General features: G+C 44.9%; 1 protein-coding gene across 4 annotated transcripts; it reads right to left on the bottom strand.

The window, feature by feature from the left end:
- Nucleotides 1–7,767: 7,767 nt before the first annotated feature.
- LOC9271192 (putative pentatricopeptide repeat-containing protein At5g08310, mitochondrial) lies at nt 7,768–12,538 on the bottom strand. 4 transcript variants are annotated; one of them, XM_066311070.1, is made up of 6 exons: nt 9,768–12,538; nt 9,054–9,165; nt 8,854–8,953; nt 8,696–8,730; nt 8,418–8,606; nt 7,768–8,282 (listed from the first exon to the last, which is right to left on the bottom strand). In XM_066311070.1, exon 1 carries the CDS (start codon nt 12,443–12,445, stop codon nt 9,935–9,937), a length of 2,511 nt encoding a protein of 836 aa, XP_066167167.1. In that variant the 5' UTR covers nt 12,446–12,538; the 3' UTR covers nt 7,768–8,282; nt 8,418–8,606; nt 8,696–8,730; nt 8,854–8,953; nt 9,054–9,165; nt 9,768–9,934. The 4 variants fall into 4 exon arrangements, with proteins under 4 accessions (XP_066167167.1, XP_015637686.1, XP_015637685.1 ...); XM_015782200.3 differs by having other exon boundaries at nt 7,768–8,295; XM_015782199.3 differs by having other exon boundaries at nt 9,054–9,170.
- Nucleotides 12,539–14,631: the final 2,093 nt, after the last annotated feature.

Below are 14,631 nucleotides of genomic sequence, written 5' to 3' on the forward strand. Positions count from 1 at the left end.
AAGGACGAGACGAGGAGCGCGGCGGCTATTTATGGTCGGCTATACGTGACAGACTCGGAGTCCGAGTCGGAGTCCCCTGCGCTCGGTTCTTGTGCATTTGATATGCGCTTGAATTGAGTCAGGGTCGTTGAAGCCAAAAGGTGCCATCCTACTTCGGATACATACACAACACGCCTTTCTTTTTTTTTCTTTTTTTTTTAGAACATAAACAACACGCCTGGATGCTTTCGTCTTCGAAAAGGCTGATGTGGAGTGTTCACGCGCGTATGGACATCAGCGACAATTCAATCCTGGGTTGGGTCTGGGGTGGGAGGGAGAAGAGAGGAGGTCAAGCTAGGCTTAGAGGGATGGATGTAGGAAGTGGTGGATATAGGTGGACGATGCCAAAGCTATGGAGATTGAGAAAAGCGAGATGGACCGGTATTGGTGGCTAGGGCGAACCAAAGCTTGCGGTGAGGAGGTGGTGTCTAAGTGGTGGGAAGCCACCGGCGGGACAAAGGCACCTCGTCGTAACCTGTTTGAGAAAGACAAAGAAAGCAGGGGAAGAGGATGAGGAGGTCAATCGAAGGGCCTCGCTCATGCCTACTAGCTAGCCGGTGAGACCGGGTAGTGGCGAAGGTATAAGAGTAAAGGAATCGAGCAGCGGTGAATGGCGATGCATGAGTCGAGGCAATGGTGGAGTGAGGAGGGATGAGAGAAGTTAGGCTTATGTGGTATCACACAAATCTTAAAGCAATCTAATAGTATGAAATTTGCAAGATTTCCTTGGATGTTTTCTGTCAAATTAGAAATAGAGAGAGTGCCTTTATTTCCTGTTCATATTGCACACAGGTATCTATACTTTTTTAAAAAGACTTCAATGATAATGGCAATAAATCTGTGACCCCACCTACTCCAATTATAGATTTTACACATTAGCCCTTAAACTTCTTAATATATGCTCAGTCTGGTTTTTAATAAATGATGTCGTTGACTTTTGAACAAATGTTTGACCATTCGTTTTATTCACAAAATTATGTAATTGTATAAGATATAAATCATACTTAAAAGTACTTTGAGTGATAAAACAACTCAAAACAAAATAAACTATAATTACATATTTACATATTGTAGGTAGTACATAAACAACTAGATCTAAATAGATAGATAGCCTCATAAAATTAAATCAACGTGAGTATTCCTCGTAGCAAAAAGGTGGATAACATATTGATGAAAAATATACTTTTATTTATTTTAGGCAATATTATGATTTTTTTTTTCATAGCAAAGCTCAGACATTTAGCTACTAGTACTGTAAGAAAAATAATAAAACCCATTTCAAATCAAAGTTGAAAAAACTTGCCCCCTCATAATTCTTTCAAAGAAAAACTCTGCTAGCTGCACTATATTTATGCCTTGTAAGGAGTTCCTATTACAAAATAAATAAGAAATAATGTCTACCACAAACAAAATACAACAAATGTTGGATGAGAAAACATATCGCAGTGTCTGTTCAAAGAAAAAAATATTCTATGCCATCGAGTTTGCTCATTTCTACTGAGTAAGCCCATTTCTACTCAATACCATCGAGTTTGCAAAAAATATTTACTCTATGCATCTATATCAATAAGTTATGGTGTTGTTTGTCCACATTAATATTAATGTTAGATGGATCTCAACGGCTCAAGGGGGCCTTGACCCGCGCCCTGATCGGGGGTGCCTAACCCAATGGCTGGTGGGCCCCCGTCACACTGCGCCATATAAAAGGGGGTGGAGGACGGGGCGGCACACAGTACGAGGTTCGTCGCCGCCGCCACTCCACCCCACAAAACCCTAACCGATCGAGAGGGGGCACAACCAGTGACGGGAAACGCCACCGCCGCGCCACGCCTCATCGCCGGGACGTCTACGACCACCATTGCCGCAACCGTCATCGCCGTCAACCTCACCGGCGCCGCATCCACGACAACCGCGCGACCACGACGACGATGGCCGGCGCTTCTTCATCCTCCAACACCTCAACCGGTCGGTCTATCTAAACCCTCTCCCGTTTTCAATCTCTATTGTTCAAACATCAATCCCAAATAGAACCACCCGACTAGATCTAACCTGGGTGATCCTAGTGCAAAGTCTAACAATGGTATCAGAGCAACCCTAGTGATTAGATCGGTTCGGGGAAAGAAATCCAAAGAAAGAAAAGCACAAGATCCACACGGATCAAAAGATCGAAACCCTAACCCTACCTTGTCGCCGGCCGTCGCCGGCAAAAGGGGGGGAGGGCAAAGGGCACCGCCGAGGAGCCACTCGACGGCCATGCACGCACCCGTCGGTGCACGCGCCGGCGAGGGGGCCCGCGGCGGCGCCGCCATCTCCGTCTTTCGGCCGCCGCTCTCTCTCACACGGTGGGGGTTAGAGACGGTGGGGGGAGCGTAGAAGAAGAGAAAAGAAAAGAGGCGCCGGCCATGGCGCGGCGGTGGCGAGGGCCGCCGGCGTCGGTGACGCCGCTCGGCGCGGCCGCGCGCTCGCAAGAGAGAGAAAGAAGAGAAGCTAGGGTTCGGCGCGGCGGCTGGGGGGGTCGGGGGTTTTGTTTGCCCGATCTCCCCGCCCGGCCGTCCGATCGAACCCTAGTGGATCGGACGGCCGGTGACGGTCGGGCCAAAAACGGCCCAAGAAGGAGAGCGCGCGCGGCGACTTTCCCGGCCCAGGCCCAGGTTGCGGCCTGGGGGGAGGAGGGAGCGCCCGCACGCGCCAAAAAGCCGTGGGCCGCTGGCAAAAGTTCAAATTAGGTCCCTCGGGGGGCCGAAAATGATGAAAAGAGGGACAGTAGCAAATTTTCCTTTTATTTTGTATAATTTTCATGCAAATTTCAATAGAATTTTGAATTGATTTTGCATGTTTTACCTCTGTTTAAATTCGAACCAACGGGAGAACTTTTACAGAGAGTAAATTACAGAGTTTTGTTGTTGTTCATATGATTTTTATATAGTTTTTCCGCTGCAAATAGATAAATTTGATGAAAATTAGTGTTTCTAAAATTAAATTTCGAACCAACGGGAGAATTTAATTTTAGGAACATTAATTATGTGCTATGATGTTGTAATTTTCTGACCAACGTTGATAATTGCAATGTTATAGTTATGGTTATATGTGTTATGTCTAATTCTGCCCAATGGTGATATAGGCTTAATGCATAATATTTTAATGTTAATTTTGTTCTCACCGTACATGATTATTTCAGGTGGCTACTCCTTGATGGGTTGCATTAAAAATATTCCAACCCTAAAAGGAGATAACTACACAGAATGGAAAAGAAAACTCGACCTTGCTTTCATCTTGGGAGAGGTGGACTGGGTGTTGACTACCCCATGTCTTATAGAACCTGCTGCACTTGTCAGAGGTGAAAATGAGTCAGATGCTAACCGGCAAAAGAGACAAAGGGACAATGCTCCTCTCGTCATGTCGTATGACATTGAACAAAAGAAATGGTCCTTAGCCAACAAGAAATGTTTGGCTGTGGGAAAGAACACGATTGAGCCAACCATATTAGGCTCAATCCCAGAGTGTGACGCTGTCTCAAAGTACCTTGAAAGAATAAAGAGTCAGTTTACTGGCTCTTCAAAGACTAATGCTACACAGCTGATCAAGCAGCTTGTGACAGAAAGGTACCATGGAGGTGGTGTTAGAGACCACATACTTAGGCCCTCTTTATTTAGGCTTATAAGCCAACTTATAAGTCCAAAATTCTAAGCGAAAACAAACAAGCAGCTTTTTTATTTGGCTTTTTTGAAGCCATAAGCCACTCTAACACTATTAAGCCAAAAGCTAGGTTGGAGAAGCTTTTTTGGCTTATATGAGATAGATGTATGACTCCACCACTAAACTTAGGACATTAAATCCACTGGCTTATAAATCATATAAGCCAATAAGCTGACTTAAAAGTCTAGGCTAATAAGCCTAAGCCTAAACAAAGAGGGCCTTAGGATGAACAACATGGCTTCCAAGTTGAAGCCAATGGATTTGGGCATAACAGATGACCTTCTGGTCCATCTGGTTATGGCCTCATTGCCAAAGCAGTTTGACAATTTTATTGTCAACTACAACATAAGTCCAGATAAATGGAAGTTTGAAAAGCTCATCGCTAATTGTGTGTAAGAGGAAGAGAGAATCAAAGAGTCAAATGGTGGTTCAATTAACTATGTTAAAGATAACAAGAAAAAGAACCACAAGTCTCCCACCTCAAAAGCTAAATAGTCTCAGCATCTGCCTCAGCAACAACAGTTCGCTATTGAGAAAGATCAGTGTCTCCACTGCAAGAAGACAGGACATTACAAGAAAGACTGTCCTGACTTCTTGAAAATGATCATGGCAAGGAAAGATGAGAACATTATTACATTTGTAAATGAATCTCATTATGTTGGTTACTCTAGATCCACATGGTGGATTGATTCTGGAGCAACTATTCATGCTTGTAATTGTTTAAAGGCATTCCGTTCAACGAGGACTACGCAAAGAAGAGAAAGCTCCATTAGAGTTGCCAATGGAGTTGAAGAAAAAGTTGAAGCTGTTGGAGATCTTCCTCTAGAGCTCGCGAATGGCTTCACACTTTTACTTCGAGATGTCTTTTATGTTCCTTCTTTGCAAAGAAACTTAATAAGTGTATCAAAGTTGGATTTTGATGGATATGATTGCCGCTTTGGAAATGGCAAATGTGAACTATGGTATAATAATGCATGTATTGGTCTTGCTGTGTTGCGAGACGAGCTTTATTTGTTATCTCTTTCTGACAATGTGAATGTTGTGTCCTCGTTGACAAAAGAAAACAAGAAAAGAAAGAGAACTCCCGATGTCTCATCGAAATTATGGCACTGTCGTTTGGGCCATATTTCGAGGGGGGAGAATTGAGAGACTCGTTAAGAACGAAATTCTTCCTCCATTGGAGTTCTCAGACATAGAACAATGCATAGAATGCATTAAAGGAAAATTTGTAAAGATCATCAAAAAGGATGCAAAACGAAGCGCAGGAATTTTAGAGACCATTCATACATATATTTGTGGTCCATTTCCTGTGAAAAGTGTGGATGGCTATGACTCGTTCATAACATTCACAGATGATTACTCCCGCTATGGTTATATTTATCCAATTAAAGAGCGATCAGAAGCATTGGATAAATTTAAGATATTCAAAGCTGAAGTTGAAAATCAGCATGATATAAAGATTAAAGTAGTAAGATCTGACCGTGGGGGGAGTACTATGGTCGACATACGCCTTATGGGCAAGTCCATGGACCTTTTGCAAGGTTCTTGTTAGAGAATGGAATAGTAGCCCAGTATTCAACACAGGGCGAACCTCAACAGAATGGGGTAGCTGAAAGGCGCAATTGTACCCTTATGGATATGGTGCGCAGCATGATGAGCTACTCTACACTACCACTGGGTTTATGGATGGAGGCGTTAAAAACCGCCATTCATATTCTCAACAGAGTTCCAAGCAAATCGGTGCCCAAAACACCATATGAGCTATGGATAGGAAGAGTACCCTCGCTAGCTCACCTCCGTGTGTGGGGGAGTCCTGCAGAGGCTAAAGTATTTAACCCAAATATTGGGAAGTTGGACCCCAAAACAGTCAGCTGCCATTTTATTGGCTATCCTGAAAGATCAAAAGGCTATCGTTTCTACTGTCCAAACAGTTAATACAAAGTTTGTAGAAACGAGACATGCCGTCTTCTTGGAAGACAAAATGATTAGGGGGAGCTCGGTAGTTCGAGAAATTGATCTTGAGGAGAGGCGGGTGTCTGTACCCGCTCCGTCGACTCAGGAACCTTTCTTCTCTTTACCTGCTGATGTTGTGCCTGCAATGCCTGTCATTGAGGTACCAGCACCTGTTGTTACCTCTCCTGTGGCAACAATGAATGAAAATGAGGAACCTGTTATACAGGATTCAACAGAAATGGTTGCCACACCAGAGGAGGAGCTGCAACATCCTCAAACAGATAATGTGACAGTACAGGAGACTCAACAAGAGCCTCAGGTACAGGATGTGCCAAATGTGGAGGCCCCTAGAAGGTCTGAAAGAGTCAGAAGATCGGCTATCCGTGATGACTATAAAGTTTATAATATAGAAGAGTCACATATGGAGGATGATCCCACCTCATATGAAGAGGCCATGAGAAGCGCTCGCTCATCTGAATGGTTGGAAGCCATGAAAGATGAAATGAAATCAATGAAACTAAACGATGTTTGGGATTTAGAAGAAATTCCTAATGGAGCCAAAACAATAGGTTGTAAATGGGTCTACAAAACCAAATATGACTCCAGAGGGAATATAGAAAAGTTTAAAGCGCGACTTGTGGCAAAAGGCTTCACGCAACAAGAAGGGATTGATTACAATGAGATATTTTCTCCAGTCTCTTGTAAAGATTCGTTCAGGATTATAATTGCACTGGTGGCACATTATGATTTGGAATTACATCAGATGGATGTAAAAACGGCATTTCTAAATGGAGATTTGGAGGAAAAAGTATACATGGCGCAACCGAAAGGTTTTGTCATGAAAGGAAACGAAAATATGGGATGCCGTCTAAAGAGATCCATTTATGGATTAAAGAAAGCTTCGAGACAGTGGTACTTGAAGTTTGACGGGACAATAAAGAAATTTGGATTTCAAGAGAATGTCAAGGACAACTGTATTTATTCAAAGTTTAAGAATGGGAGATTTATTTTCCTAATTCTGTATGTGGATGACATTCTACTGGCTAGTAGTGATGTCAGTCTACGGCAGGAAATAAAGAAATTCTTGTCCTCAAACTTTGACATGAAAGACCTCGGTGAGGCTTCATATGTTTTGGGCATAGAGATTCACTGAGATAGAACAAAGTATGCATTGGGACTTTCTCAAAAGGCATATATAGAAAAGGTGTTGAAGAAATTCAACATGTACAGATGCAGTATGGGGCATTGCAATGTCCTAGAAATCAGTATGAGCTCAATGAAATGAAAACAAAGCCATATGCATCAGCTGTAGGAAGCCTACAGTACGCGCAAGTGTGCACACGACCTGACTTGGCATTTGTTACCGGGTTACTTGGCAGATTTCAGAGTAATCCAGGCCCAGAGCACTGGAAATTGGTAAAGAAAGTATTGCGTTATTTGCAAGGAACAAAAGGCCTCATGCTGTCTTACAGAAGATCAGAATCGCTCCAGATAGTGGGGTATTCAAATTCTGACTTTGTAAAAGATAATACAAAGTCAACATCGGGATATGTGTTCACCCTGGCAGGAGGAGCTATTTCATGGAAAAGCTCAAAACAGACTATCACTGCAGGGTCTACTATGTATGCCGAGTTTATAGCATGCTATGAGGCAACGGGGCAGGTGAACTGGCTAAAGTTCATACCCGGTTTAAAGGTTGACAGTATTGAGAAACCACTAAAGTTATACTGCGACAACGAACCTGCAGTAATGTACGCTCACAACAATCAGTCAAGTGGTGCTGCCAAACACATTGACATAAAGTACTATGTTGTAAAGGACAAAGTCCGGGATCAAACAATCAGTCTCGAGCACATTAGACCAGAAAGGATGCTCGCGGATCCGCTCACGAAAGGCCTACCATCCAACATGTTCAAGGAACATGTAGCCAGCATGGGTCTAAGGGGAGCCTTATGAATCCTAGACTACAGGGCCCAAAAGTAAAAGTATCTGTTTCTGAATAGAGATGTGTATAGTGGCTATCGAATCCATCGGTGATTGACCGTGACGATGAAACATGCTCTATGTGCAAATCTGTGATGGAATAGAAAACTTGACCTTGCTTTCATCTTGGGAGAGGTGGACTGGGTGTTGACCACCCGACTAGATCTAACCTAGGTGATCCTAGTGCAAAGTCTAACAATTAAATGATAAAATTGTCCCTAGTGCCATATTCACATATGGAAGTTTGACTGTGCACTCCTAGCGTATCCCAATTCCCAACAGGAATTTTGTCCATCATGCTGTAGAGGAGCAACCTTGTTCGTTCCAACCCAGAAAAGATTTCACTTCCTACATTCATCCAGGATATACTTTCGAACCATAGGTGGTGTTCCACCGAAGCTAGCAAGAGCACAGCGTCCTGTAAGCTTCGCGCTTGCCACGCAAGATTGCAAGTAGTTGAACTGTCTTCTTGGATCTCGAGGGCCACCACATATTAGTAGGAAGAAAGGCTTCAGATATTGTATTTGGTGGAAGGGGAAGAACGGGCGACCTGTTCTCAATTGGCAGGTTGTGAATGTAGTCCATCTTCCTAGCAGCCGCGCAGAAAGAACCTACAAACTCAGGCTGAATATCAAACAAGAACCTTGAGATGGTCGTCCATACACCTTTCGAAGATAGGGCGACGTTTTCATAGTAAAAGAATGGTGGTCCAAAAGCTGGTTTCAGGAAGGTTTCTGTGGACTAACCTTAAACTGTCACTGGGCAAGCTGAATCCCACCAATCCACCATAGGATTTGGCAGAGGCATTGGCTCTTCATGGCTGTCACCAAATGGCATTTGATTCCCTTGTGGCCCACTTCCATACCACTCTTTTTCTTGCTTCCATCCATGAATCTTGTATTCTTTCTTCCTCCAAAGGAACTGAACTCTGCATCCTGCAAAATTATAAACATGATGCTAGTGCCATTACATTTAAAGAAATGAAACAATTTCTTGATTCGGATGCATTATAATCACAAGGTACCTCATAGTCAGATAGGTTTGCAGAGTAAACATTTCCTGCAGCCAGATAATATTGAATCAGCCAACATATCTACATATGCATTGAAACCTGCGAAATTTTACCCAACGTAGGCAGTATAAGGTCCCTTCCTGTGAAAGCAGCAAATTCAAGAGGCATACCACATCTAGTAATAGCCGTCTTTGCTTCATCTTCTGGAAAACCCATGCTGACTAAGGACTTGATTTTCTCATCGTTCTCTGACAGCTCCTGTAAGAAATCCTGCATAAAAGCACATGAAAGGCAGATTGAAAACATTTGCTAAATCTCACAGATGACTTGCAGTTTGGAATAACAAAAAGTAGTACTCACACAAATATACCTGCTTTTTCCATGCTCGTAAATGTTCTCCTTGTATACCCACTCAGTAACAGATAAAGCCCACCTCCAATTTCCTCTTGCCTCAAGCCCTTCCAGTATTTGTAGTAGATTACCTTCACTATAAATTAGGTCAGATTTTTTTTCATCAATCTAGTAAGCCTCCAATCATGTAAACTTAGATCATATTAGTTCAGTCTGACAGGCAAACATTCTTATGCAATATGGGGAAAAAAAATGCAACACTTCATGCAGGTTCAAATGTGTCTTAGCATAGATTAAGAGGAGAAACCTCAGTCCCCAGACTAATTATTTAATCAATAAGAAAAACTTAATTCGATAATAGCACTAGGATTTAGGATAAGTGAAGTTTACAATGAAGTTAAGTGCATAACCGCATATAGGTGCATACTACACTGCTGTCTCAATGGTAAAATATCCAGGCTTTGTAAAAATTAGACCTTTCTTTTCTACTAATAGTGAATGGCAGAACTCCTGCCTCCTTCCTCGAAAAAATACACTGCTGTCTCAATGGTGAAAGGAACATGTGTATACCAGTCAGAAACAATCCATGCTAAGTCTACGCAAATTCTACCATATCTCATATTCATGAAAATGTGATTATTTAAGTCATAAAGCAACCAGCACTACTTTGTACTCCTACTTGAAAGCAGGACAAAGGCCAAGAATGCCAGAAAAAGCAGTAGCACGAACATACCTGGCACCACAGAGTTGACACCAGTATAAGCTGCAGGAAAGTAGTTGCACGAAGCAGAAGGACATGTAGACAGAAGCAATGAACAATCTACAGAGCCTGGCACCACAGAGTTGAGACCAGTATATGCTGGCTACAAACAAAGACTTGACTTATGCTAGTAACCGTTATCATTTGTCTCCATCTTTGTTGTCCAAAGTTTGAGAACTTGAAACTAAACCTTTATCTACAAATTTCAGGATATCTGAGGAAGTTATTCCATCTTTCGACAGCTCCACAACTGCTTCATTTATTAATCCTACCATTTTCAAATTATTGCCGTAGGTATCTTTTTGGAGAACCTCTTTTAAAAGCTCACATCCCTTCATGGGATATCCATTTGATATCAAAAAGTTTATAAAATATAAGAGGGAAAAAGTATCCAACTCAAAACCTTTTGTCACCATCTCTTCAAAGTAGGTTAGTGCAGTCTCTATTCGGCCACATTTGCGCAACCCGTTTATAAAAGCAGTATATGCTATATTGTTTGGAGCACAACCTTTCTCCCTCATTTCGCACCACAACTTAATGGCTTCATCAGGTCTTCCAGCACTGCAGAATCCATCTATCAAACTTGTATATGTAATTACTGTTGGTTGCTTTTCTTCATAAACCATTTTATCTAAGTAAGAAATTGCTTTCTCAATCCTGCCAGTCTTGCAACAAACATCAATCATAAGGTTGTAGGTAACAACAGAAGGAAACAGACCCTTCTCTAACATCTCTTCCATAATTTTTTGTGCTTCATCCAATTTACTTGATTTTCGAAACCCATTTATCAAGATATTATGTGCTACCACATCAGGAAGATAATACTTACAGGAAATGTCACGGAAGAGGTGTAACGCATCGTCCACCTCTCCAGTGTTACACATTCCATTCATGGCTGCAGAGTATGTGACAATGTCAGGAAGAAAACCAATTTGAAGCATTCCATCTAAAAATTGCACTGCTTCTGTTACTCTGCCACTGAAGCAAAGCTGTTGCACCATCTCCGTGCAGTTCTTTATCCATGGGGGATGCCCATTTGTCTGCATCTCCCTTAGTAAATCCAGAGCAGCCTTTGGATCTTTTCTCCTACAAATGCCATAGAACAATGAATTATATGTGAACTCTGAGGGTGTCAAACCAAGGTCCTTCATTTGGTTAAATATCCCATATCCTTCTTCTAACCGATCCATATTGCACAACTCATGGATCAAATCATTAAACATCAAAATCTTGCCCTTACAACCAAGGCTAATCATGTCTTTTGTGAGAGCTAAGGCCATATCCAGCTTCTTAACCTTACATAGGCCACAGACAACAATGTTAAAGGAATCAGAATTTGGTTTAGCATCTTCACGGATATGCAACATATGTGCACCACCAGCCACATCATTGTTAACCGCTTGACCACCACATACCATGGAGCGGAGCAACTGATAAGCTGCTTCTACCTCACCACAATGGACAAGCTCTTCTAAAACTACATTGTATAGTGGGACAACACTGCCGGATTTCAAATACTCTGCATTCTCATTAATGAACGGACCAATAACGGCAAAATCCCCTTCTCTACAAAAAGCCTCGATCACCTTCTTGAGTAAGCGGACGTCAGGAGCAACTCCACTGCTCTTCATTTCCTTGAACAACTTCACTGCTCTCGCAATGTCCTTCTGCTGACAGAGCCCCTCAATTAAAACGCTGTACATTGCCAAATCGACAACAAACCCGTAACTGACCATCTTGGCAAACATGTCCATGGCCTTGTCAACCCTGCCTTGCTTGGTGAACCCGTGGACAAGCACGCTCAATGTCTTCTCACTCAACCTCATCCCCAGTGCTTCCATGCTCCCTAGCAGCTCAACCGCACCGTCCACCTTCCCCCACTTGCTGAACGCCACCATCAGCGTCGTAAGCACATGCTCGTCCACCCACCCCAGCTCGCTCATCCTTTGGAACACGTCGTTGGCGTCATCAGGACGACCTGCATTGCAGTAGCACCGCAGGAGTGAGGTGAGCGTGTACTTATCAACGCTCCCGTCGCCGCACCTCGCCACCATCTCCCGGAGCCTTGCCTGGGCATCGTCCGCGCGGCCGGCCTTGGCGAGCGCGTCGAGGAGGCAGTTGTAGGTGTACGAGTTGGGGGTGCAACCGAAGGAGGCCCTCGCGGCGTCGAAGGCGCGGACGGCGGTGTCGGGCAGCCCCGCGGCGCCGAGGCAGCGGAGGAGGAACCCGAGCGCGCCTGGCGTCATGAGGCAGCGCGCGGAGATCGCGTCGGCGGCGAGGCGGTCGAGATGCGCGCGCTGGTGGCGGGGGAGGAGGGAGGCCATGGCGTTGAGCGAGTAGCAGGAGTGGCGGAAGCCCGGCTGGTCGGCGGCCCAGCGGAAGAAGTCGAGGGCGTGGCGCCAGGACGGGAGCCGGAGGAGGACGGACTCCGCGGCGGGGGCGGTGAGCTCGGCGGCGAGCCGGCGGAGGCGCGCCGCGTCGCGGGTGGCGCGCGGGCGGGAGAATTCGTCGAGCAGGTGGTGGGCGAGGTAGGAAGGGGATGCGGGCACGGGAGCGCGCGGAGGCGGAGAGGCGGAGGTGGAGAAGGAGAAGGAGCGCGGGGCGCAGAGAGAGCGCGACGAGGGGGAACGGGCTAGGCGGCGGAGCGACATGGAGGAGGGCGCGGAGGCGGCGCACGGCGGAGTGGAAGGCAGGGAGGTGGCCGGAATCCGGAAGGGTAGAGAGAATTCCAAGCAAGCCGGACCAACTGGGCCTGGGCCGACCAGCCTGACTAAAGGCTCTCACAGTGGATTTATATATTTATTTATTTATTAAAAGATTTAAAAACATAAAGTACCGTTCAAAGTTCTACAAAAATATGCTCCTCCCACCCAACCGTAGGGCGAGGACAGAAGGAGCATATTAATGTGAAGTGGCACCTCAGGAGAGGGGCGTGCAATGGCAATTTTCTAGATAATCTCCTCCCGGCGATAAATCGTTCTTCCCTAGGGTGATTTATTGCTGGAAGGGGGTCGCCTACAAAATTACCATAGCGCAACGTTTAGCTATGTATGGGACGCACCATAGCAATTGTGTAGTGGCTCCTTCCCAACAATGAATCGCCCTCCCCTAGGGCGATTCATTCTTGGGAAGAAGCCGCCTGCAAAATTACCACGCACACCTCCCACAGGGTACCACGTCGCGTAGATTGTCCTACCGTAGGACGATTTATCTACCCCCGCCCTACGGTAGGGCGGGAGGATATATTTATGTGAAGCTTTGAAATGAGAATATATTTTTGTAAATCTTAAAAATAAATATAAAAATAAAAAATTTTCCTCACAGTGCATCCCACCTATATAAGAGGCCTCAGAGTGTCACGTAGGCTAGAGCTACGAATTCAAAATCTGCGTTGCTCACCGTGCATGTGGCTATAGAAGTGGCTTTAATTTTATAATTCCAGCTCATGATTTTTTTTCAGTTCTTATACTTTCTCTAATTTACATAGAAGTACCAATTTTACATTGCACACCCTAAAATCCAAGAAATAATATCAAATCCCCTCACCTACCCTCCCTCTCTCTCTCCTTTATCCCCTCCCTCCCTCTCGGTTCCCACGGAACACATCGGTGCCACTCACTCCTCTACGTCAACCCCCCACCATCGGCACCGCTCCCCCTCCGCCACACCGCTAGCGCCGCTCCCCTTCCCCCTCCCCCACCCCCACTGCTGGCACAGCTCCCCCTCCACCTCTCCGTCGCTCTTCTTCTCCCCATCTGCGGTGCCGCTCTCCCTCTCCATCTCTGCAGCTCGACCGAGCCAGCGGCGGCTCGACGATGATCACTCCATGCCCCCTCCTTGCCAGATCTAACCTAAGACTCGCTGGATCTAGCCTTGGGTGGAGGCGGTGGTAGCTCGACGGTGGAGATGGTACGACGACGGCCATCCTGCGCCCCCTCCACGGCGGGGGCGGCTCACCCTGAGGGAGGGGGGGAGATGCTCAATGTTGGTGGCGATGGGACCATTGCTTCGCATTTGGGGACATGTCCTTTCCAAGGCGGTTTCGCCCCTCTCCTTGTGCATCATGGAGATTCCTCCTGACAAGTTCTGATTAGGTTTGCATGACCAAATGAAGCTCCACGTTCTTCACAGGGACTCACTCCACACCGACGTGGATCGAATCTCCGAGCTGGCGAGGTGAGGCCGAATGCCATCTCACCGCACTGTGAATGCCCTAATAGCGCCACGCGCCCTACACTCTTCCACCTAAAATCATATTTATTACTCCCTTTGTCCCAAAATAAGTGTACCTAATATAGGATATGACATGTCCTAGTACTACAAATCTGAAAAGACAGATATCCAGATTCATATTCATAGTACTAGAGTACTAGGATATGTCATATTATATACAATGTGTATTTATTTTTGGAACGGAGGAAGTAATACATTTCCTTCTTTACGGTTTATATATAAACCGTTAGATCACACAACACAATGAATCTCAAGCACTGATTGACTTTAAAATGCATTCGTGCAGCCAAAGCATTTGCAGAAACTGGTAAAGTTGGAAATGGGAATATCCAGAAGAGTTGGAAATGGGAATATCTGGCAAAGTAGTAGAATTAATCTGAGCCATTTATTTTTTTTAAATCGAAGGGATCAGATCTATTTCTACTACCAACTTATAAATGGTAGTAGAATTGTGCAAGCTAAAACCTAAACCTGGGTTTTCTTGTTCTCCATGGTGATTCAAGGCGGCGGCACGAGGCTTTTTGTTCCTGGTCGAGGACAGATCAACAATCTTGTGGCCTGCAGGCTACCCATTAGCAGCTCCCGTGTTGGTTTTGATGTGAAC

This window comes from Oryza sativa, chromosome 5 (assembly GCF_034140825.1).
Source record: "Oryza sativa Japonica Group chromosome 5, ASM3414082v1".
Classification (NCBI taxonomy): domain Eukaryota; kingdom Viridiplantae; phylum Streptophyta; class Magnoliopsida; order Poales; family Poaceae; genus Oryza; species Oryza sativa.